The sequence below is a fragment of the Malus domestica genome, chromosome 16, assembly GCF_042453785.1.
Source record: "Malus domestica chromosome 16, GDT2T_hap1".
Lineage (NCBI taxonomy): Eukaryota > Viridiplantae > Streptophyta > Magnoliopsida > Rosales > Rosaceae > Malus > Malus domestica.
In genome coordinates this window covers 1178229-1203148 of record NC_091676.1, presented here as the reverse complement: position 1 = coordinate 1203148, position 24920 = coordinate 1178229, and the positions used below count along the sequence as shown (strand labels likewise).

The following is a 24920-nucleotide window of genomic DNA, read 5'->3' as shown; positions in this document are numbered from 1 at the left end:
AGCGCCCAACTCCTGCAGATGTTTTCAGATGCGTTTCCCTCGTCGACCCGAGGCATTCCTCTGCAGTCCCAGAGGGATAAGCAAGCTACCATGCAATGCATTTGCCATTTTACTTGAAAAACAATCTTTGTGCTGCAGGATTTAGAAATTAGAATACACCTAGTTTGGGAGTGAGGTGCTTAAAAAAAAAGCACCTATGAAAAAAAGCTATGAGGGTTTTAGGTGTTTGGTAAACTGAAAAAAAAAGGCTTATTTTAGAAGCTGCTGTGAGAATAAGCTGAAATCAAAGGAAAAAGCTGAAGCTGCTATTTGTAGCTTTGGAAAACTGGCTTTTTTTCAAAGCACACAGAGCTACAATGCTTCTTTAATGAAAAGACCCACTATTAGACTGTTTTTTTTTTCAAAAGCACTTTTACAAAAAAGTTTACCAAACACTCTGCTGATTTATTTCACAACCGCTTATTCTCACAGCACAACCGCTTATTCTCACAGCAGATTTATTTCACAGCCGCTTATTCTCACAGCACAGCCCCTTATCCATTCTTCTATTAGTAACCAATCAATTGAATAAAAAGCACTTCTAATAATAAAAAAAACACTTTTAATAATTTTAAACGTACTTCTAAACAAGTCTTGTTCTTATAATTGAATTGCATTCGATTCAAGAGTTGGGCCGCCCCTATAGTTGAGGACTCATTAAAGATGAAGGAGAAGTTGCAAACCTGCTAATTGGCCAACATTATATAATTACTAAGAATAAGGAGATAAGTACAGAGCTTTTAATGACAATTATTATTCCAAAAAGATCAATCTCATTTCGAGAACTGTTAAGAGGACTCTGTCTCAGAAGTGGACTCTTCATAAACTCCTTAACACCTCAAACTCTAACATAATTTTCGTGCCAACATTATAAAACATAGTGCAAAAAAACATAAAGCGACATATAATTTATGAAGAGTTACAGTTTTGAGAGAATCGCTTAACGTTTCTCATCCCAAAAACTCAGCGCTAGCCGTTTTATCACTAACCCTAAACCTTCTACATCAATTGCACCGGCGAGTTTGTTCCGACGACTTTCTGCACAAATTCCACCGACGAGTTCTCTTGAGTTTGATCATCGCAATAGAACAAGGAAAAAGCCTGTGTGGTGGTTTGTCCGGTGTTCCACTGGGGAGTACCCACTCGAAGCTCCACCGGAAGTTTCAAAGGCTTCGCCGGAAGTCTTTGTTTATTTTTCTTGATTGATATTGTAAGTTGATAGACTACCTTTGGCAAATTCAATTATCAATCCTTTTTATTGTCTACGGCTATTCCAAGCCGAGCAGTAACACTTCTGTCCGTAATCGATCTTTCTAATTTAGACTGAGGCGACAAAAGGACAAAAATACTGTTTTTGATCTGCGGCCAATGTAATTTAGGCCGTGACAAAAATTGAAATAACAAATTTGTCCATATTCAATTAATTTTTTGATCTGCAAGCCTATGTAATTTAGTTTGCGACGAAATTTGAATTAACAGACTCACTTGAGTATGTTTCTCTCTAGTCCAAACCTTGTTTAGCAAGGGAGCAAAATACCCCTCATGTGAGATTCTAGAAGATTCTTAGCCAAAGCTTCTCCAAAGGGCCAAGTCAGCGAGTTATATTCTCTCTAGTCCAAACCTTGTTTAGCAAGGGAGCAAAGTACCCCTCATGTGAGATTTTAGAAGATTCTTAGCCAAAGCTTCTCCAAAGGGCCAAGTCCTCATGATTGGCCAACATAAATAAAAGTCCTCAAGGTAAACTTCACAGAAGGTTCTCAAATTTATTTAACGATGACACACTTTTTTATTTTTTGCACATTTTTTTTCATTCTAATTTTTTATTTTCTTTTAATTTGTTCAACTTAATGACTTGAAAAAGAAATATCTGTCTAAATCATTTTTCTAACTACAAAATTTTAAAAATATTTAAAATACGAGTAGGTAGGTTTTTTTTTTTTTTTTTTTTTTGGGTGGACGAGTAGGTAGGTTTTTGATATACCCATTTTTTGTATATTCTTTTTACATGTACGCATACATTAACCATGTACGTACTAAATAAAAGTACAAGTAATGGTCGATGTAAAATAAATTGCGAGTAAAAAACTAAATAAATTGTGAGTAAAAAACTACATAATTGTGATTAACCCTTACACTCAAAACGTCGAGTTTCATTCACCCTCCACGATACAGTTTGATACCTGCTATTGCTGCGAAAGAGGGGATCGTTGACGCCTTGACCAAAAAGGAAAGGAGAAAAAAAGATAACTGCCATGGCAAGTTTTTCTTCCTCTCTTTTCTTTTCTTTTCTTTTCCCAGTTTCAACTGCCATGACAAGTTATTCAAATTCACTTCTGTGCTTTTCACTTTCCTATCAGTATATATATACCGACTTCATGAGCTTTGCTTCTCACAGAGCATCAGTTGTTGGTAATAATATCAGTGCCTTCATTTCAAATTCAAGGTTATTTAGACACAGAAAACTGACATTGGGTGCTCTATCGATCGTGAGAGTGTATCAGTAAGTGCGTACTTTTGTGTGTCTAAATATTGTTACTCTTCTCATTTGACGCATTACTGATCATTTTGTTGGATTTCAAGTATTTTATGCAGCGATATTGCAATAAGTTTATGGTTACTAACTTCAGTTTGTGGTTTGAAACAGCACAGTTTCTATCAACGCTTATCAATTCAACATGAGTCTTATGACAATTCAGTTGTATGGATTTTCCTCCGTCGAGTCTCCGGAAGCAGTGGCAGCGTTTCTGGAGGAATACACTGGACAAGGCTCTGTTTCTGATGTGAAGGTTTTTCCCCCGAAAGACAGAAAATCAAGAGCGTCTGCCATAGTTGAGTTCACCCATGCAGAATCTGCTGAAAAAATTATCCCATTAGCCGATGCGCGGCTCCTTTGGTATGATGAGGACTCTTATCTGAAAGCGAGAAAATGGAAGCCTGAACACTCCATTGAGCTTCTAAAGCTGCACTTCGGATGCCTGGTTTCCGAGGAACGCTTTTCTGTGCTGTGGACAACATCGGAAGTTCAAGTGAGTTTCGGGACGGAATTTAAGAATATGTACTTGTTATTCTTTTATGATTCGGATGAATACAAGCTTGAGATCTCCGCTGAAAGTATTAGCGAGATTGAGCTGCATTGTCCGCGTGGTCAGCTTCGAAAGTTTCTTCTAATCCAGGTTTGTCCGCCAAAATTTTCTCACTTTGCTTCTTCATTATAAACTTATAAGCATATAGTTGTGACTTGTGATCTGTGATTCACTACATGATTTAGCTATTGATCATAGTTCATAAGCTAGTTAGTTTAAATGCTTAATTCAACCATTTTCGTACATCGAACAAGAACAAAACTTAGCCGATCTTCATTTTGACTTATGTACTAGTTCCTCCTGCATAATAGCATTACATCTGATCTCATACTTCATTGCTTCAGCACGAAGAATTTGACTGTTAAATGTTGAAACAAAATGATATAGTCCTTAAAGATGGCAGAATTTTCTATGTTATATGTGGCATTTGGGAAAATTGCCTAATATTTTGTTTTCGTTTCTTCTTTCTCTTGCTAGTTACTTGGTGCCCCTCGGATTTTGAAGCAAGTTTCTGACCGAAACTGGGTGCGCGAAGTTGACTTCACTCCATCTTGCTGCATTGGCCAATCTTCTGCCGTATGTTTGGAACTTCCATATGATTCTGTGCTTCCAAATTTACGCGATAGTTTTCTTCATTACCAAGAAAATGAAGGACGCTTCGCTCTGGAGAGAGGTAATGCCTTCTCCCGTAATTCAGATCTTGTACCAATTGTTGGTCCGCCAGTGGGCATTAACTTGCCATACAAAATCCTGTTCAAGATAAATTCCTTGGTTCAGCATGGATGTGTTCCAGGGCAAGCTCTTGATGCTATGTTTTATAGGCTCGTTGATCCAAGCACAATAAGAATTGAACACATAGAGTGTGCCCTGGACAAACTGTTCTGCTTGAAAACGCGCTGCTATGATCCCGTGAGTTGGCTTTGTGATCAATACAGAGAGTACATGGCCTACAAGAGAATTCCAGAGTCGCCTGCTATTTCTTTAGATGATGGGATGGTGTATGTGCACAGGGTTCAAGTCACACCATCTAAAGTATATTTCTGTGGTCCTGAGGTAAATCTTTCCAACCGTGTTCTACGAAATTACCCTCAAGATATTGATAATTTTCTTCGTGTCTCCTTCGTGGATGAGGACTTGGGTAAGTTGCTTCCGAAAGATTTGTGCCCGCGCACAAATTGTCACACTTCTGCAGATGAGGAAAGGAGAACTAGAGTTTATGAAAGGATACTTTTTACTCTAACAAATGGAATAGTCATTGGTGACAAGAAGTTTGAGTTCCTTGCCTTCTCATCAAGTCAATTACACGAGCATTCGGTGTGGATGTTTGCGTCAAGAAGTCAGCTCACCGCACAAGACATCAGAAACTGGATGGGGGACTTCAGCGACATCAGAAATGTGGCAAAGTATGGTGCTAGGTTGGGCCAGGCTTTCAGCTCTTCCCGGGAGACTTTTAGTGTCGGCAAGGATGAAATTGAACTCATTCCTGATGTAGAAATCAGAAGAGGCCGAGTCAAATATTGTTTCTCCGATGGAATTGGGAAAATATCTGCTGAATTTGCCGAAAAGGTGGCAAGAAAGTGTGGGATCAGTTCTACTCCATCAGTGTTTCAAATTCGTAGAGGTGGCTATAAAGGCGTCGTGGCAGTTGATCCGACATTGTCAAGGAACTTGGCTTTGAGAGAGAGCATGTGCAAGTACCAATCCGAAAACACAGCGCTAGATGTTCTCCAGTGGAGCAGGAACCAGCCTTGTTTCCTCAATCGTCAACTGATCACCCTTTTTTCCACGCTCGGAGTCCCGGATTATGTTTTTCAGAAAAAGCAAAACCAGGATTTGAAGAAACTGCAAGGTGTTCTAACTGACCCTTTAAGAGCACTGGAAGCACTTGAAACGATATTTCAAGGGGAGGCCACAGACGTTTTGAAGGAAATGCTTTTGAGTGGTTACAAGCCAGATGCGGAGCCATTTCTGTCATTGATGCTGCAAGCATTCTGTGCATCTAAGCTTGTGGAGTTGCGAACCAAAACAAGGATATTTGTTCCAAAGGGAAGATGGTTGTTGGGATGTCTAGATGAAACCAAAACATTGAAATATGGTCAGGTGTTTGTGCGATGCTCTCCCTCTGCGATCTCAAGTGGCGCTGGCTGCACTACTACAAGCGAAGACAATTTTACTGTGGTGGGGAAAGTTGTAGTTGCTAGAAACCCCTGTTTACACCCGGGAGATGTTCGCGTTCTTACAGCTGTGGACGTGCCCGCATTGCACCACATGGTGGATTGTGTAGTTTTTCCGCAAAAAGGAAAGAGGTATGTAACTTTCTCAAATCTTATGGTATATGAAATAATTTTTTTTTGTTTCTGATTGCGTCTGCATATCAGTGTTCCTTTGTTCGACAATAATTTGTTGCCTATTCTTTTTTGTTGAACTAGACCCCATCCTGATGAATGCGCGGGAGGAGATTTAGATGGAGATCCTTACTTTGTTAGTTGGGACGCTGATCTAATTCCATGTCGGACAATTGAACCGATGATTCATACCCCAGCACGAACTATTGAATTGGATCATGAAGTTACAATGGAGGTATTACTCAATTTATCAAGTACAGTGCAGCTTATCATACTTCAAAACATATTCTGTTTTCGGCCTTTTTTATAGGAAACGATATTCATTAGATAAATCGCGATTCTGCCCTTTTCATTCAGCGTTTGGTGTTCTGTTGTGTTTGTTACAGGAGGTTGCAGAGTCGTTTACAAACTACATAGTGAATGACACTTTAGGGATCATTTCAAATGCACATGTTGCCTTCGCAGACAGAGATTCAAACAAGGCCATGAGTCATCGATGTATTAAGCTCGCCAAGCTCGGTTCCTATGCTGTTGACTCTCCAAAAACCGGCATGGTAGTGGAAGTGCCGCGCTGGCTACGTGCCAAACAATACCCAGATTTCATGGAAAAGGTTGACAAACCTATGTACAAGTCCAGGCGTGTGATTGGGAAGCTTTTCCGGCAGGTGAAGAATGTTGAGCTTACATCACATTCGCATTCAAGCTCAATTAAATCCTTCACCGCGGAAGTGGCTTCGAAGTGCTATGATCCCGACATGGAGGTACATGGATTCGAAGATTACATCGATGATGCCATCAACTACAAAAGGGAGTACGACTACAAGCTGGGAAATTTGATGGATTACTACGGCATCAAAACTGAAGCAGATATACTAAGTGGGAACATCACTTCAGTGTCGAAATTTTTCAAAAAGGACTTGGAGTCAATTAATTTCGCCGTAAGGTCACTGATAAAGGAAGCTAGGACCTGGTTCAGTGCGACGCAGTCGGATTCCAGCACTGATACCGATGATGTATGTGCAGCGAAAGCATCAGCTTGGTACCATGTTACGTATCATCCTGGTTACTGGGGTCGCTGCAACAAGGGAATGGAAAGGGATCATTTCCTCAGCTTTCCGTGGTGTGTTTTCGACAAGATCCTCCAGATCAAGAGGCACAAATAAGAACGAGGAATTCCTTACCTATGTGTTATCGTAGCGGTACACTTGACAATGTCGGAATCATGTGTTTGGCGGGAAATTGAAAGAGGGGTCTTAGGTAGTAGTGTGTTTTGCCTTATGAATATGTTGTTATGTTTTGTTTAAGTTTGTTATATTTAAGTATGACTGTCAAGGGTGCTAGTTCCTTCGTCATTTGCCTCGGTTTATTTTAATTAACTTCTGATGATTGTAATTACACTGTAATTGGCATTTCTAATTTTCATCTACCTTTCGGTATTTACAATCATGTAAACGCTATATGCATGCCTGTTTAGTGATGAGTCGAATTTGTTCTACTCTCGAAATAATAATAAATATAGGTCATTTGCATATAGTTTTTAAGATTAACAGACAATTTAGTAAATATAATTTTTTATCTCTAAGTGAAACGTAAATTTAACTCATTTCAACGAAGAGTTCGATGCAACTTCTTGGATTGGATACTGCTAGTCTAGTAGGGAGGTGCACACTGAATTGCTCCTTGGAAGTCCTTACTTGGGAAGTTCGGTATCCGTCGTCTTCGATGTCACTTTATGGAGTCCAATCTATCACTTCACTATACGCCCAAAAAGAAAATAGTAGGCACAAGACGACAAAACTAGTATTTGGGTGTTTCTGTAATTTTCATATATGGTTCTCCCGGGGTGGGGGTGGTTCCCTTGATTTACTTATCTCAATAAAATCTATAATTGGTTCGAAAACGTCTTGAGATTCAGGTAATTGCCGATGGTATAACTAGTAAATATGTTCCTCCTCATGTCAACATATTTTATTGTCTAAGGGTAATTACACTTATTTGTTTTTTTAGTACAAGTAGTTACTGAGTTTGCTATGACTTTTTATTATCGTCCGACCGTTACAGAGGTCTTTGCTTTTGTTCAATATGTTATGACTGAAGTTAATTTTGGTTGGTTAATCCGATCAGTTCATCGATGGTCGGCAAGTATGATGGTCCTAATGATGATCCTGCATGTATTTTGCGTGTATCTCACCATCAACTTTAAAAAACCTTGTGAATTGACTTGGGTTACATGTGTGGTTTTAGGTGTATTGACCGCATATAACTGGTTATTCCTTACCTCGGGACCAAATTGGTAATTGTAAACGAATTTTGGACCCTATGTCTCATGCAACACGTATTGAGTTCTATTCTTAGTTCTGATAAATCACATAACGTTGATAAAAAAGAGGGTAAAGTGCACTTATGAGTCTTGGCTTTTCTGAAAAATGACTAAAATTGAGCGATAGAAGTAAAATTAACTCTCAACTAAAAATAGTATTTTACTAGTGTTAGTGAAAGTAAAAGTAACATTTGATAATTACTAAGGAGGTTTCTTCTCTTGTCTTAATTCCCGGAGGAGGAAGGAGAAGAAACGTTTCGTTCCTTTTACAACAAGGAACCCGACTCCAAGTCGGAATCGGCGATCACAATATAAAGCAAAGGACGCACCACCTCCTATTACTACAACCATCAGATAGTCTCTTCAAACTAACGAAGCAGAAGGGGCGTTAGTTTTTGTACAATACGTCGTTAGTTTCGAGCTATCTAGGGTTCCACCACCGTCGAGTCAAAATCTAGGTGCTGCATTTATATAGGTAATTTGGAGGAGCGAGTGAGCGAAATAGCTGTGTACGATATATTAATTCAGGCAGGGAGGGTGATCAACCTGCACATTCCTCGGGACAAAGAAACCGACAGACCTAAAGGTTACGCATTTGCAGAATACGAGTCCGAGGAGATTGCTGAGTACGCTGTTAGGCTTTTCGCTGGTCTTGTCACTCTCTTCAACCGGACACTCAAGTTTTCTATCTGTGGCCAACACAAAAGCCCTCGCATGCTACTGGTCTTGTGACGACATCCATATCCAATTTTCCTCACACACGCAAACTGAGCTACTCTCCTCCTGTTTGTAACTCTAGGTCACGCCGGTGCGATACGAGCACCACCACAACTCTGTCTCAATTTCACAACCTGCATATGGTGGATTTTCCCACAAAAGACTTCGGTGTAATTAGGAATTGTTCTGTCAAGTTTTAGGTGTGGGATTACATTTTTCAACAATATTTAGTACGAAGATAAATATGTGTCAAATATTTTCCACGTGTAATAGTTCAGATAAGTAATCAATTTAGTCTACATCTAGGTTATGCACGCTTTTTGTTTTTGTTGTTTTCTTAGCAAACTTCTTCTTTAGGTGAAACATTTATAGCAATTTTTAAGACTTATTTGAAAATATTTTTAAAACAACTAAAATCACTTTATGTTGTAAAATCAACTGTGGGTGCAGTGGAATAAATGAAACAAGACACAAAATTTACGAGGTTCCTCTACAGTCAGTGTGACTGGAGTACGTCCTCGGGGCAGCAGTGGTGCTTTCATTATAATTTGAAATAATAAGAGTACAAAGATAACTCTCTTTATTATCTCCCCCTCATCTTCCTCATCTTCGTCTCTTCCTCTTCTTTCCTCTCTCTCTCTTCCTCTTCTTCCTTTTCCTTCTTCTCTCCCGTGAACTCCACCACCAATTATGAAACTCTCTTCTTTTGTTGTGTTCCATAGTGTTGTTTTTATAGAAGTAAATCACAGGCTAAATAGTGGAAGGGCAACTTGCCCATTATTTGAGTGGACATCCATTTCTATAACACTCCCCCTTGGATGGCCACAAGTCTTCGATTGACTCGTTAAAATCTTGATCTGTTTTAGATGCTCCCCTGATGAGTATCTCCCCCTGATTTCAAATCATTTAGGTTGATCGTTGATCATTCTGCTTTAGTCTCTTAGTAAGAAGAGTTGTTGAAATAGTTGCTTTACTTGTTGTTAACTTTCCACAGGCTTGTTCTTGAACTGGGTTGGAGGGCCTTCTGCTAGACTTGATCCAAATGTCTGAATTTACTCCTTTTATCTGGAGCGGAATTTGATTCAAGAGTAGTGAACACTTGATCTTGAATCGAACTTGTGATTTCTTCAAGGACCTTCGAGGCTTGATCTTGAATGAAATTGGACCATGAGGAGCTTCATGTGGCAAGTGATCTTCAGTTTTGTCAGGGATGAATCAGCACGCGTTTGTTGCGCTTGTCTCCACATGCTTCAATGTATCATTTTCACTTTCCTTACTTGCTCCCCTTGCTTAAGTAGTATTTTCCCTGCTTTCCCCCCATGCATGTGTGGCATCTTCTCCGGCAGTATTTGCCCTCTGATGCCGGAGTGGAGTGCAACCCTTGCATTTGGATGGTTCATCACTTCTTGGTGACTGGAGACCCAACTCGAACAACAGTTGAAGATGACTACTCGAGAGCTAGGTAAGCAATCAGGAAAGGTTCCAGGCAGTTCCTTACCGGGAGTTTGAGTGGAGGTTCCGACATATTGCTTTCTTTATCTTTGTCTTTGCAGGCAAGAACAAGGACAAAGGAAAGGACAGGGAGATTGCATGATATGAGATAATCTTGCTCTGGTCCCTGAAGATATGTGATAATCTTGCTCTGGTGTGACATGTTTGAAGAGGTATTCTCGGAGAGGAAGAAAACTGAGTATTTCGAGATGCTATGTTGAAGATGCATTCTCGGAGATAAGGAAGAGTTAGGTATTCTTGCAGTGTTGCAGGTCTGCCTTGTTATGGAGAACAGAGGTCGACATATATAGAGATTTCTCAATAGCAAGTGGTGGTGCTGTGCTTTTACTCTTGTCAGCAACTGTGGTGTAAATAGAACAGTAAGATTTACGCGTTTTCAACTTTGTCAGAGATCTTTGACAAAGTTGCACGCGATATCTGAGAAAACTAAGATTACGTCTGAAAAATGCCAACGAATTTTATTCAGGAAAATCTGGCTTTTGAAATTCGGAGAGTGGTGCATCTTCGATCTCTGAATGAGTGGCTCTGTTGCCTCTTCTTTTATAAAGACATCAATTGTGTTCAAGAGTATGCTCAGAAAGTTGCTGCCTGTAGAAATTTCCCCTATCTTGCACCTTTAAAATTTTATTTGACCTCTGTTTTTCCTTCATCATTTCTGAAAAAATGACTTGCCCTTCTAACATTTGCTTAGATTTGAGTCTTAGGAGTGATACAGACGAGCAGCGTCAGGATAATATATGGCGCCCGTCCTTCTTATCTTCTAATGGTCCTCTTACGGTTGGGGACTCTGTGATGAAGAATAACATAACCGCTACTGTGGTAGCTAGGAATCTTCTCACTCCAAGGGATAACAAGATCCTTTTAGAACGGTCTGAAGAGTCGGCCGTTCAAGACTCCTTGGCTCTCAGTGTTCAGTGTGCTGGCTCTGTGTCCAATATGGGCCAACGCCTACTTGCTCAAACTCGCCAAGTTGAATCATTGATGGCGGAGGTGGCAAGTCTTAAACAAGAGATCAGAGGGCTCAAGCACGAGAATAGGGTGTTACACGTGCTTGCAAATAATTACTCTACGAGCATGAAAAGAAAGCTCGTCCAACTGCAGGAATCCGAAAGTCGGATTCAAAGTGATCACCAGAGGTTCGTTGCTAGATTCCGAAAGCAACTGATGCCTTCCCCTTCTGGTGTTTTGCTAAGTACTGGGGTGCTACATGATCAATCTCCAATGCCTTCCCCTTCTGGGGTACTTCCGAGTACTGAGGCTTCACATGAGCAACCTTTGTGAAGGCTCCATCCTGTTTGTTTGTTTTAACTCATGTGTATGTATATATCTGTAATTTCTTGGAGATATTAATAAATAAGCTTTATTTCATTCAATGTATTGTGCCAAATACAATAAAGCATATACTTCACTAAGATGTGGTACTTCTGGACCAAATATTAATTTATCTTTACCCTCACGAAGATAAATGATTATTCTTAGTGTCTTCATCATATGAGTATTCAACTCATAATCTTCAATCCATATGGTTCTTTTAATATCATAAATATCATGGATAAGATTCGTGTTGGTAGATTGTTCGATCTGCAACTCGAGACAATAATTCCTTCAACACTTTATAATTTTTCTAGACTCTTCAGGAGTCCCAATTTAATATCATCAACTCTTCAAGAGTTATAATTTAATGTCATTGACTCTTGCAAGAGATTTTAGTATGTTGCAACAATATTATAATGATAGTACTCACTAAGGCAATTTATATCATCCATTGGTATTGAGTACATATTTTATTTTTTACCCTTCAGAGGCTTACTTCAAGCAATTTGAATCCTTCAAGGGTTTTCTACACTTCATGACACATTTTCCTTTGGAATTTATACAGAGCAATTTGCTCCCATGTATACTTGAGGGATTTACTTATGGAGATATAATGAGGGCGACTCACAACCCTTCGTATATAATTCTCCATTTATATGAACTTGTTTACAAGAGTATAATTTCAGGTTTCAATTAGTAACCTTGTGTCATATCATGTGAGTGTATTACACTGTATTACAAATGCCCATATGTAACCTCCTTGGTTCAACATCTTTTGGCTATTTGTATTGTATTCAAATATATATAGGTTCATTTGCCCACGTTCTTACAAAATTGTAATGGAATTGCCTTTCTCCATTTTGGCCAATAATTTTTTTTCTTTTGTCGACGAACAAAAGAACGTGACTCAATATTAACACAGCTCATTGATGAATTTAGTAGCTACTTGTAAAAACCAAAATTACCATTGGTTATCATCAATCCGTGATCCCATATTCTCATGTGCATGCGCATGCATAAAAGCTTTTCATTTCTTTGGATATCCATTGCCTCTTCAAGGGCATGACGCTATCTCTTCCAGGATAGTCATAATTTAGAGAATGTGGATCATAACCTCCTCTTGAGCGTTATAGAGCTTGGATTTTAATCTCCACTTCCGGGAGTTGAGTCATTGGAACCCATATGTCTATTATGCTCCATGTATGAGACATCAACATTCCCATGTCTGTGGATTGTCCTATCTGGGACGTGTATCCATGCGGCGACTGTCATGCTTCTGGCATGCAACAGTTATGCTTCGGGAATGCAATAGTTCAGTAGTGCCATATTATTCTTCTTTCGAATAACTGAACATTTTGAGTCTAAAAATCTGCCACGCTTCAGGCGTGTAACAGATAAATAATTTACTGTCTCATTATTTTATCCAACAGAGACATCAATTCTTGTAGGCACATTTGCAGTAAGTATATATGATTTCACCACTTTCGTTGCATCATTCAATTATTCATATTTCATTTTCTCATTGATTGCTTCGTGAATCAAAATAAGACAAATTCTCTTCGTTCTTCTGGAACGGTCTTTTCTCATCATTCTTTTGGAATGATATTTTCTCATCGTTCTTCTGGAACGATATTATTTTCTCCCCCTAATGGCAGGAAAATTGTCTTATCAAAATGACAGTCCGCAAACCAAGCGGTAAATATATCCCCAGTCAAGGGTTCTAAATATTGAATGATAGATGATGTTCAACATCAATGCCCATTTCAGTACGTTGTGGCAGTGCAATAGGCACATAGATAACACAACCAAACTCGTAAATGTATAATGTTTGGCTAGTTCCCAAACACAAGTTGTACTGAGCAATATTGATGGTTGGAAACTGGTCTCATCCGAACTTAATAATGCGTCATGTAAAATGACATGTCCCCATGTAGAAAACTGGTAATTTCGTTTTCATGAGCAGAGCGTGGGTAATCAATTTTATCCGCTTAATAAATGCTTCTGCTAAACCATTTTAAGTATGGACATAAGGAACTTCTGGTCCTTATTAAATAGTCTATGGACTGAGACTTTTATGACCTTTATTATAATTAAGTTGAGGCACTGTGGCACTTCAAACTTAAGGTACTTATCAAGAAACTTCATGTCCGATCTTGAGGATCTAGGGACTTCATGTTTGATCTTTTTGCATGATGGAACTTCGGGTCCTATCATTTTATGTGATGAGGATCAAGAAACTGCAGGTTCTGATCTAATCAAGGAACTCTGGGTCCTTGTTATACTCATCGTAACAAAAGATAAGTACAATAAATAAATTAAAGCAATAGGCGGTAATTCCAGCCATAGTAAATAAATTGAACAATAAATAAATTAAAGCTTGTGACAAGGGCTTTAATTCAGCACCATTCACATAAATCAAAACTTAAAGCAGTAGGCGGTAAAACCGTCCATGATAAATAAATTGCTGTAAAGTAAATAAAGCTTGTGACAAGGGCTTTAATTCAGCACCATTCACATAAATATCAAAGCTTTAAAGCAAAGGGTAATAATTCTACCCACTGTAAATAAATTACTTTAAATAAATAGAACTTGTGAAAGTGTTTTAAGCCAACACCATTCATATAAATAAATATATACATATTTTCTTCTTTCTTTTCAGATGGTGTAACACCATCCAAAAACCTTTACCTTTATTTTATTTTTATTATTTTCTTATTCAACCACATTCTACACCATTCCAAAAAACATTGCCTTTTTCTTTCATTTTTACATGGTGCAACGCACCTTTCCAAATCATTGGCCCCATTTCCTTTTTAATTTTATTTATTTATTTCTTGCTTTTTCAAATGGTATCATACATTATTGCCTTTTTCAGATTGTGCCATGCATATTCCATAATCTTCCCCCTTTTCTTTGTCTGTCTCTACCAGTCTCGAAACCCAGTATCAGCTGGGTTGTTGTGGAGGTCACACAAAACCAATTCAATCCAAAAAGGCTACCAGATACTGGCGTTGTTCTCGCATGGCCCAAAGAACATGGCATCGCAAAGCAAGAATCTCTCCACAGAGACAGATGACAGTGAGGTTGACGGAGGCACAAGAGAGGGAGGCCTGTGTGGAGTCAGTCATGCCATCACCATCTCAGACAATTGAGGATTCATGGAGGTCCTCGAGATCCATTGAGAACGACACGATCTGGGTTTCCAAGTCTAATGAGATTCTTCTGGATCTCTGGAAACCAGTTGTCAGGTACGAGTTTTCTTATCTCGTGACGACTTCAGGTCGTTGGAAATTTCAATTCGCACCGGAATTCGGTGGGGTGCTTCTGGCGCGGTGGGAGAAATGAAAAATGGACATACCTTTGCTTGTTTTGCTGCACCTTTGTTTGTCTGTAAGATCTCTCCATCTTTCTTGTCCACGAGAGAAAAATAGATTGCAGGTCTAGCAGGGATAAGGATTAGCACATCAATAGTTAGAGTGATAAAGGAAAAGGTGATAAAAGAAAGGTTGATGGATTTTTGTGACAAGATGATCTTCCCTGTTTGACATGTCTGGCTTGCCGTCTCTACTCTGTGAGATTTTAGCTGACCGAGGTGAGAAGTAGATAATGCTTCTCCGGATTTATGGTGTTGTGCTTTCCACTGACATGAGAGCTTTTCGTGCTGATAACGTGTTGTAAAATCAACTGTGGGTGCAGTGGAATAAATGAAACAAGACACAAAATTTACGAGGTTCCTCTACAGTCAGTGTGACTGGAGTACGTCCTCGGGGCAGCAGTGGTGCTTTCATTATAATTTGAAATAATAAGAGTACAAAGATAACTCTCTTTATTATCTCCCCCTCATCTTCCTCATCTTCGTCTCTTCCTCTTCTTTCCTCTCTCTCTCTTCCTCTTCTTCCTTTTCCTTCTTCTCTCCCGTGAACTCCACCACCAATTATGAAACTCTCTTCTTTTGTTGTGTTCCATAGTGTTGTTTTTATAGAAGTAAATCACAGGCTAAATAGTGGAAGGGCAACTTGCCCATTATTTGAGTGGACATCCATTTCTATAACACTTTAAATGAATTTTTTTTTATACCAATATTTAACAAAAATGCCGGCCTGTCGTTCCAATTCCTTCCCAAGCATGTTATCAGTTTCTGTGAGGACTTAAAGTCAATCCCTCACTTTTTCGGGTCCCCAATTACCCTTCTTTCCGTAAAAAAAATTTGCAAATTTTCTTGAAAGTGATTGTTCAATTAAATTCCTTGAAATTTTGAACCGATAATATTTTTGGGCCCCCGTCTTATTGTTTTTGTCCGGATTTTAACATAAGGCTTGCTTTTTATTTAATTTATGTACTCAGTTTTTATTATGAGAAAATATTATTAAACTGTAGTATTATAAATTTAAAGTTATTTTTTTTATCAAATAATATTATGTATATTAAGAAAGAGAAAGTAGGTTTAATATTATAATAGACTAGTAATACTATGATTTAAACTCGCATTTGACAAGTATTGAATCTAAAACCTCTTACTTACAAGTAAAAAAAAATACTACTAAACTGTAGTACTAAATGACAATCTAAGACCACTTTTGAAACGAGGAGGATTCTCTCCCCTTATAATCTCTCTCCCTTTCCCTTCCATTCTATTTGAACAGTTATGATTAAGTCACGTCAATATCTTATATTGATTTTGTTATAAAGATAATAAGATAAAAAATAATGTATGAGAAGAGGGAAGGAAAATGAATGAAAATAGAAGGGTTCCTTTTTTTGAAAACCAAAGTAGCAGAAAGACCTACATTGAGTCCTACAATGCTAGGCATGACCACATCAGTTGCCTGGATCATTAGATTTTTGTTTCAAGGATATTAGCCAGAAAAATAATAAATATACTGATTTGTCCACTTAAAGAAAAAAAAAAAAACATTTAGTTTCGCTGATACCGGCAGTGGTCGGGGAGGGCGAGAGTGACTAGGGATTGACAACGAACAGCATCTGTGTGTGTATCCTTGCTAGTTGCTGTTTTCTTTAAGGTAATTTTCTCTCCTGTTCGGTCTCTCTAGCTTTTCTTCTCTCTTCTGTTTCACTCTTTGTTCTGTTCGTTTCCTGCATCAATGAAACAATGTGAGTTAATTTTCTCAGCAATTTTTGCTTTTTTATTATTGTCTTCTCTGTCATGAGGCATCAAATTATTGGATTTGTTGGGTTTTTTGTTGCTGTAATTCTTGTTTGATGAAGCTTTTGTGCAGCTAAGGTTTCTTTATCTGTGTCCTTCACTCTTCCTGCATCACTGGAACAATATTTCGATTTTTTTTAATAAATTTAGGATCGGTAACTTCTTTGCTTGTGTTGGGTAATTTGTGTTTACTTTAGTTCAATGAAAAATCTCTACTTTTTGTGTGTATGGTTATCAAGCATGTCTCTTGATCTCTCAAGTCTGAACTGCAAGTGAAGTGCATAACAAAAGGGTCTGTTTTTTTTTCTTTTGGGGTTGTTTTAATTTCTACCTTTGTTGGGTAAAATTATCATTTTGTTCTTGTTTTTGGCTAGGAATTGAACCCTGGACGTATCATAATCCTAACCCGTTACCCCGCCATCCCTTGCTCCCAAGGGCGGCTTATTATCACTTGAAGCAAAAATCATGTGTTTACTTTTTATCTAGTTTGTTTGTTGCCCGTAATTACCTTAGCTCAATAATTTCAGTTGCGTTATACCTTTTGATATTTCTTTTTTTTTTCTTGAGCTGTTCTTGGATTCATAAAGACTTTATGGTTATTGGTTTCTGAAGTTCCATGACTCTACTAGTGCATTCCACTCTTGTTTATTTCTAAGCCTGCAATAATTTGGCAGCATAAATGCAGTGAAGAAATTCACATGATAAGATGGGTAAGACGATACAGTTGTTTGGATTCCCTTCTGGTGCATCTGCAGAAGCTGTTTTTGAATGGCTGGAGAGAAAAACTGGAAAAGGATCTGTTTATGCTATGAGATACAGACCAGCCAACAATTCAAGGAGATATTATGCTATTATTCAGTTTGAAACCGCCAATGATGCTGAGTTTATTAATTCCTTGGCCGACACTGGAAACCTGTGGTATGAGAGAAGCTATCTGAAGTCCCGGAAGATGGATCATGATATTGTACCAAAGCCAAGAACCGCTTTGCACAGTCTGCAAAATCTAGAATTGTATTTTGGTTGCAAGACCGGAAAAGAAGAGCTATCTTATTTTTGGTGTTCGGACAATGTTTCAGTGGACTTTGGGATTAGAATACAGAAATTAATTTGTCTTCTGAAATATGATGAGGTGGAATATAAGCTTGAACTTTCCTATGAGAACATTTGGCAGACTGAGTTGTATAGTCCACGTGGTCACACTGCTAAGAAACTTCTGTTTCAGGTACCTGTTTTCTTTCAGTTAATTTTGGTATCAAAATGATTTTCTTGTTCCAATATTTCTTGTCATTCATCTAATCCTTTTATGTTTAAGATTGGATAACTTTGTATCATCTACATGTTGAATTTGCTAATCAATGTATGCAATCTTTGTATGTTAAGGTCTAAAGAAACTGAGGTTTGTTGTCAAAGCATGTTTGGTCCTTTATCTTTTTTGCCGTGTATTTGAAACATCTCATGCAGAGTACTGTAATTGGAAAAAATGTTATATCTTCTCGTCTTTGAAGCAAAGATTCTTAATGAATTTACCTCCTATTATTAGTTATTGGGAGCGCCTCGGATTTTCGAGAAAGAAGCAGACTCTTCAGGACAAGCATATGAAGACCCTTTTCAGAACTATTGCAGGGAAACCCCTGATGACCAATGGATCCGAACAACTGATTTCACTCCATCGTGCGCTATTGGGCAGTCTTCTGTATTATGCTTGGAGCTTCCTTATGGTCTCCAACTTCCAGATTTTGGAGAAAACTTTCCCGGGTACAAAGGGATTGTAAGGGACCTTGTCACGGAGTTATGTCCCCCTTTTTCTTGCTCGGATCTGGGAGCCATGGTTTGCCCTCCTGAATGTATTGGTGTTCCATATGATATCTTGTTTAAGGTAAACTCCCTGGTTCAGCAAGGGTGGCTTCCTGGGCCAAAACTTGGTGATAATTTTTTTGAGTTGGTTGATGCACGCAAAAGAGACCTTGCATGCATAGAGTATGCTCTAGATAAATTATACAATTTAAGAGATAGCTGTTATGAACCTTCAATGTGGCTTGAGGAGCAGTATATGAAGTACCGCAGATTGAAGAAAACTCCAAAATCACCAGTAATATCCTTAGATTCTGGGTTGGTGTATGTTCGTAGAGTCCAGATCACATCATGTCAAATACATTATTGTGGTCCTGAAGTCAATATCTCAAATCGTGTACTACGCAATTACCCAATGGATACTGATAACTTCATTCGTGTTTCATTTGTTGGAGAGGAGCTTGCAAAAATTTATTCGGCAGATTTGTCTCCTCGTAAGTCCACTACAAATCAGGATAGGAAAACCAAATTCTACATGAGGATTCTTTCTATTCTCAGAAATGGCATAGTAATTGGTGAAAAGAAATATGAATTTCTTGCATTCTCGTCGAGCCAATTGCGGGAGAATTCTATGTGGATGTTTGCTTCAAGGTGGGGACTTACAGCTGATGATATAAGAGAGTGGATGGGAGATTTTTGTCATATAAAAAATGTGGCAAAGTACGCTGCTAGATTGGGTCAATCTTTTGGTTCGTCCACTGAAACTTTGACTGTGGCCAAACATGAAATTGAAGTTATTCCCGACATTGTCCATGATAAATATGTCTTCTCTGATGGGATTGGGAAAATATCTGCTGATTTTGCGAAGAAAGTGGCCTTAAAATGTGGCTATAAGGGGTTTACTCCATCTGCCTTTCAGATTCGATATGGTGGTTACAAAGGTGTGGTGGCCATTGATCCAACTTCATCAATGAAATTATCATTAAGGAAGAGTATGTCCAAGTATGAATCAGAAAACACAAAGTTGGATGTATTAGCATGTAGCAAGTATCAGCCTTGTTTTCTGAACCGCCAGTTGATAACTCTTTTATCTACCCTTGAGGTTCCAGATCTTGTTTTCATGAAAAAACAAAGGGCAGCTGTACAACAACTGAATGCTATATTGACTGACCCACTAAAAGCACAGGACGCTTTGGATTTGATGTCTCCAGGAGAGACTACTAACATCCTGAAGGAATTGCTCACATGTGGTTATAAACCTGATGTTGAACCATTCCTTTCAATGATGCTGCAAACATTTCGGGCATCAAAGTTGCTAGATTTGCGACTGAAAACAAGAATCTTTATTCCAGATGGACGAGCAATGATGGGATGTCTAGATGAAACCGGAACATTGGAATATGGAGAGGTGTTTGTGCAATTATCTGGTAACAGACATCCTGGAAGTGCCTCAAACCATATTGAAGGAAAGGTAGTTGTTGCGAAGAACCCTTGTTTACACCCTGGTGATGTACGTGTTTTAAAGGCTGTGAATGTGCCGGAGTTGCACCATATGGTGGATTGTGTAGTTTTTCCACAAAAAGGATCAAGGTAAGAAACATATTTTTGTTCTTCTACAACATTGAATCACGAGGTCTTGACTCTTAAATTTAGTTCACAAATATCCAATGTCTTTATTGGTTTGCAAAGATTAGCAGAAATCATGACCACATACTTCGATTAAATTCATTAATGTTATATCTTCCAGTTAACATGCTTATAACCATTGTGTACTTCAGTCATCTAATGCAACCTGTTGTGGATATCATTCAGCATGAGATAAATCACATATTGTTAAGCCTTTGGTTGACAACTTAAGTTCCTTACTTCGTAGATGCTATTTGTTTCGAAATTTGCTGGACTTACTCTGTGGATGCTATTTATTATAATTTCTTAAGTTCCTTACTTCCACTGCATAATCGATAGAAAAACTTATGCTTAAACATGGCTTAATGATTGACAACTTATTTACAATGGTAGGCCTCATCCAAATGAATGTTCAGGAAGTGATCTCGATGGAGATATCTACTTTGTCTGTTGGGACCAAGAATTGATTCCTCGGAGACAAATCCAACCTATGGATTATACCCCAGCACCAAGTATGGAATTGGATCATGACGTCACAATGGAGGTAATGAATACTGGAATCTTTTAATGGCTATACAACATCACATTGGTTGGTAAATGATACTCCCTCCACAAATCCTTCAAAACATTGGACTAATGGCTTGAATCTTCATGCATCTCCTGATGTCTTTGCACTTCAGCGATTCAAATTTAATTCACTTTCCCGTTCTTGTCTCCTTTATACTTGTTTTCATTTTTTCTTTGTCCAGGAAGTTGAGGAATATTTTGTGAACTACATGATCAATGATAGCTTGGGCATAATTGCCAATGCCCACACTGTTTTTGCAGACAAAGATCCTTTAAAAGCAATGAGCGAACCATGTAAAGAGCTTGCAAAGCTGTTTTCAATTGCCGTCGACTTTCCAAAAACTGGTGTACCAGCTGTAATACCTGCACATCTATATGTCAAGGAATTTCCAGATTTCATGGAAAAACATGACAAGCCCACCTATCAATCATGCAATGTGATCGGAGCGCTATTTCAAGAGGTGAAAGACATTGCGCCTCATGACAGCTCTATCAGATCCTTCACTCGTCAAGTGGCAAAGCAGTCATACGACCCTGACATGGAAGTTGATGGCTTTGAGGATTACATTGAAGATGCTATCTATTACAAAGGCAATTATGATTACAAGTTGGGAAATCTGATGGACTATTATGGGATCAAGACAGAGGCTGAAATACTTAGTGGGAGTGTTATGAGAATGTCAAAATCTTTCACTAAGAGGCGGGATGCAGATTCTATAAACATGGCTGTGAGATCGTTGAGGAAGGAAGCTCGGGCATGGTTCAATGAGAAGGGAACAGGTCTAGATTCCGGAGCTGATGATGTATACGCAAAAGCTTCAGCTTGGTACCATGTCACATATCATCCTGATTATTTTGGCACATACAATGAGGGGCTGAATCGTGACCATTTCATCAGCTTTCCGTGGTGCGTTTATGACAAGCTCGTCGTCATCAAAAAAGATAAGGCAAGTATGAGAAGGTCTCTACACATGTCATCTCTAGAACGCCAATTCCGGAGTGGGTTGCATTTGAGTTGAGAAAGTTGAAATATTTGATATTTGTTTCTTGATGATGGGGTAACCTCTCAACAAAGATGAAATCAAAGTTAAATTATTTATGCTGATGGTAAAACTTTTGAGGACATCAGCTTGTTGTATAGTAGATTGATCATCGGTTTCTTGTTTCTGACACTTGAAAGTTGGTTTGAAAGCTCACAATTGCTAACCGATTGCCCTTATTCTGAGCTCACTTATTCTGATCTTAGCTATTTTGTATATGTTATTACTATGTTTTAATGTGCTAATTTGGTAGATATGTGCTTTCGTTGGTAATGCATTGAAATTTAAATCGTGCTATTGCTCCCCATTGAATATGGCAAGCACTAACCATTACCTTTTTAATGTTATTCCTTACGTGTGTATGTCCATGAAGAAAATTTGAAATACAGGCTACAAACCACTCTTCTGGGATAATTTAATTTCTCGAATAAAACGAAGCTAGTTCCATGAATTTCTAGTTTTAGTGAGAGTCATAAACGCTTGAGAACAGCAAGCAACTGAGTTTTCTCGCCGCATCTTGAGTTTATGAGGTCGGAAATGTCTACAAGTTTATTGATCAATCTTCCGAACATTTCATCCATAACCCCACTTCCAAAGTGTCATTCCCTCCATTGCAGCTCTCATATGCCTCACCCAAACTGGAATGTCAACTGGACCCTTCATCCATGCTGATTGGTTTGACGACTCCATTCTTTGGATCCTGAAACACCCGTTTTTCTCCACTATCTCCTCCATCTCCTCTACAGAGGCTGCATAATATGGCAAGTTGAAGGAATCCACTTTACTTTCTTCAATTATTTCCTACATATGGAAGGAAACGAAATGCATCATATTCCCAACATTAATTAATTTATGCAATTGTTGTTTTCTAGTGATGTTTCTTTTAACTATATAGTATATGTTTTTCTTATATGAAAGCTATTTGATGAAGTTTGTGGTCCAACACTTGTTTTATATATATTTTAAAACACACTCTTCTTTGAGAAAAAAAAGGGGAAAATATATGATTTTGTATCAATAAAAAATATAAATATTTCATTAAAAATTAATAAACAAATAATAAATGACAGTAAACGTGTTTCGTTGTCATTTTATTTTCGTTCATTTTCAATTAATTTGTGCAAAAAAAAAAAATGTGCATAAATCACTTCTCTATGTGAAATTGTACTATTTTTTTCCATTAATTATGTTCTTAACACACATATCAAAATTAATTATTGGTAACTTTCAATGGAAACTATAGGAGGTAATAAGCAGAGCCGGCCCTGAGGGTGTTGAACAGGTGCCACCGTACAGGACCCCCGATTCGGGAGGGCCCCCAAATTTTCATTACATGTATTCAGATGCATATAAAATAGATTAAATGCAAAAGATAATATTATCTATGTATCGAACTCAGGACCTTTGAAGGTAAGGAAAAACACCTAGCTGATCAAACAATTTTTTTTTGTTGTAGTAACTTATAATATTTTAGTTTTATAGATGAAAAAATTGAAAAAAATAATAATAATAAAATATAACATTAAAAAAAATAAAAGACCTCCATCTAAGTTTTGCCCAGGCCCCTCAATACTCAGGGTCGGCCCTAGTAATAAGTAATGAGTTATATACCTCTTTCGCCATATCCATGAGGACAGACGATAAAGAATCGTACCACATACCCGTTGGAAGTTCTGAATAAGGCATCCCTTTGGGTGTTGCAGTCAAGATCAATACCATCATTCCCTTAGGCACAAGCTCTTTGGCCCTAGCATTCAGAAAATTCTCCATGTCCTCGGCAAACTGCGACGCATAAACCTCAACTACTTCATCCGGTGCACTTGTGTAGTGAATCCTGCCCTTGTTCCAGGCCGGAGAGGCCTTGTTTTGCAATACTTCCGGCGACTTGGAGATCCGGTGGAGACATAATGAAGAATGTACAAAGTGAATAGACGAGTCGGGAAACAAACGGAGATGGAAAGAACCGGGCACGCCGGCTGCAAAGTATTGCATGTCTTGTGGAAGAGTGGTGAAGAGGGTGTTGAAGTCATTCGACTCTAGGTCGTTAAAGAAGACTTGAAATTCTGGGATTTGATCATCATGGGGACATGGTTGGGATAATTGGGATTTGTATTTGCGTTACATGGCTTCTAGTATATCATGAATTATCATGAAAGTGTTTGGTCCGGTGGAACATCCCAAGTCCGCAACATGAATGGTGTTTGAAGAGGAGGAGAGCTTTTTCATATCAAGCTTCTGCTCAATTTCCTCGATGATTTTTCCCTTCTCAAGTCCAGCGGATAGTTTCTGCAAAAATTATTGGTTCAATTAAGCTAATTTGATTACGTAATTACAATTTTTAATGTGATTGTGTATGAATCCAAGGACAAAATTGTTTTGTTCTAATAACTAGTTAATTATCTGGAATAGTTGGGAACAATCAATTTGTCCATCCAGCACTTGGATAAAATATGTACTGATTCGCTACCCTTTCACCTCAAACAAAAAATAAATAAAAAAGTCATCCCCTCATGGATGACATAGCTAGGATTTCATGCATCCGTGATATATATGCATCTATGTACCAAATAAATACATTGGCATATTACATACATAGGTATATACTATATATACCTGGTGGTAGGAGTTCCTGGAGTAGCTGTAAATTCCATTTCGACCGTTCATAGGCAGCGAAACCGTGACCGGTTTTGCACTATTTTCACGATCTCCGTTGAGATTCACGGAAACAGCTGAAACCTGCGACGTTCCTTGGCCCCCTTCTGCCATATATCTAATTAGAAGCTTACAGAGGCAAGTAAATTTGACTTCTGAAGACTAACTAAGATCAGTAGGTGTGGACTTATAGAGAACAATTAAAGGCGTGAACAAATGCGCGCGCATGAAACGTGGTGCTACCACCACAGATGCATGTCTTATATCCTAGCTAGTTATAAACATACGATAATTATTTCAATTATATGTGAAATTGACATGCATGAATCCAAAGAAGGATGACTATTAAAGAAGGAGATGTGTGCTAATCAATTTAGTTAGAGCATTGTAATCTTTTTTTGATCTGCATGTAAATTCGGATCTCATTCTCTATAATTTAGATAAATTTAAAATAAGATGCTCGGCCATAAAAATATAAATAAGAACCAACTATTAGTTAAAAACTGTATCTATATTACGTATAAATAAGAATCAAAGAGTACGGATTTCACGTTGTGGTATATAATTTTCTCCACTTTGATTAGCTTTTTACCTCGACTTGTATAAAAGAAAAAAGCACTCTTCTCCTCCTTTGGCTTTTTTAATTTATCCTTCTCTTCCTCGCATGTCCTTCCTGCACGTTTGAAAAAGCCCAACTTTTCTCATCAACTGCAAAGTGCTCGATCTTTTATTTTAATTGACAAGGAATTC

The 24920-nt window shown here is 38.2% G+C and overlaps 2 protein-coding genes and 1 pseudogene across 5 annotated transcripts; 2 read left to right on the top strand and 1 right to left on the bottom strand.

Moving 5' to 3' along the window:
• Window positions 1–2238: 2238 nt before the first annotated feature.
• Window positions 2239–6903, top strand: LOC103444586 (probable RNA-dependent RNA polymerase 1). Of its 3 annotated transcripts, none has more exons than XM_070815521.1 (5): window positions 2239–2539; window positions 2684–3212; window positions 3600–5428; window positions 5552–5702; window positions 5854–6903. In XM_070815521.1, exons 1-5 carry the CDS (start codon window positions 2292–2294, stop codon window positions 6628–6630), a joined length of 3534 nt encoding a protein of 1177 aa, XP_070671622.1. In that variant the 5' UTR covers window positions 2239–2291; the 3' UTR covers window positions 6631–6903. The 3 variants fall into 3 exon arrangements, with proteins under 3 accessions (XP_070671622.1, XP_070671623.1, XP_070671624.1); XM_070815522.1 differs by having other exon boundaries at window positions 2401–2539; window positions 2689–3212; XM_070815523.1 differs by having other exon boundaries at window positions 2440–2543.
• Window positions 6904–16072: 9169 nt separating this feature from the next.
• LOC103444587 (probable RNA-dependent RNA polymerase 1) lies at window positions 16073–21697 on the top strand. 2 transcript variants are annotated; one of them, XM_070815660.1, is made up of 5 exons: window positions 16073–16351; window positions 17169–17716; window positions 18035–19875; window positions 20305–20455; window positions 20661–21697. In XM_070815660.1, the coding sequence occupies exons 2-5, from the start codon at window positions 17201–17203 to the stop codon at window positions 21495–21497; spliced, it is 3345 nt and encodes a 1114-aa protein (XP_070671761.1). In that variant the 5' UTR covers window positions 16073–16351; window positions 17169–17200; the 3' UTR covers window positions 21498–21697. The 2 variants fall into 2 exon arrangements, with proteins under 2 accessions (XP_070671761.1, XP_070671762.1); XM_070815661.1 differs by having other exon boundaries at window positions 16336–16442.
• A 483-nt stretch (window positions 21698–22180) lies between these two features.
• Window positions 22181–24284, bottom strand: LOC103444622 (loganic acid O-methyltransferase-like; annotated as a pseudogene).
• Window positions 24285–24920: the final 636 nt, after the last annotated feature.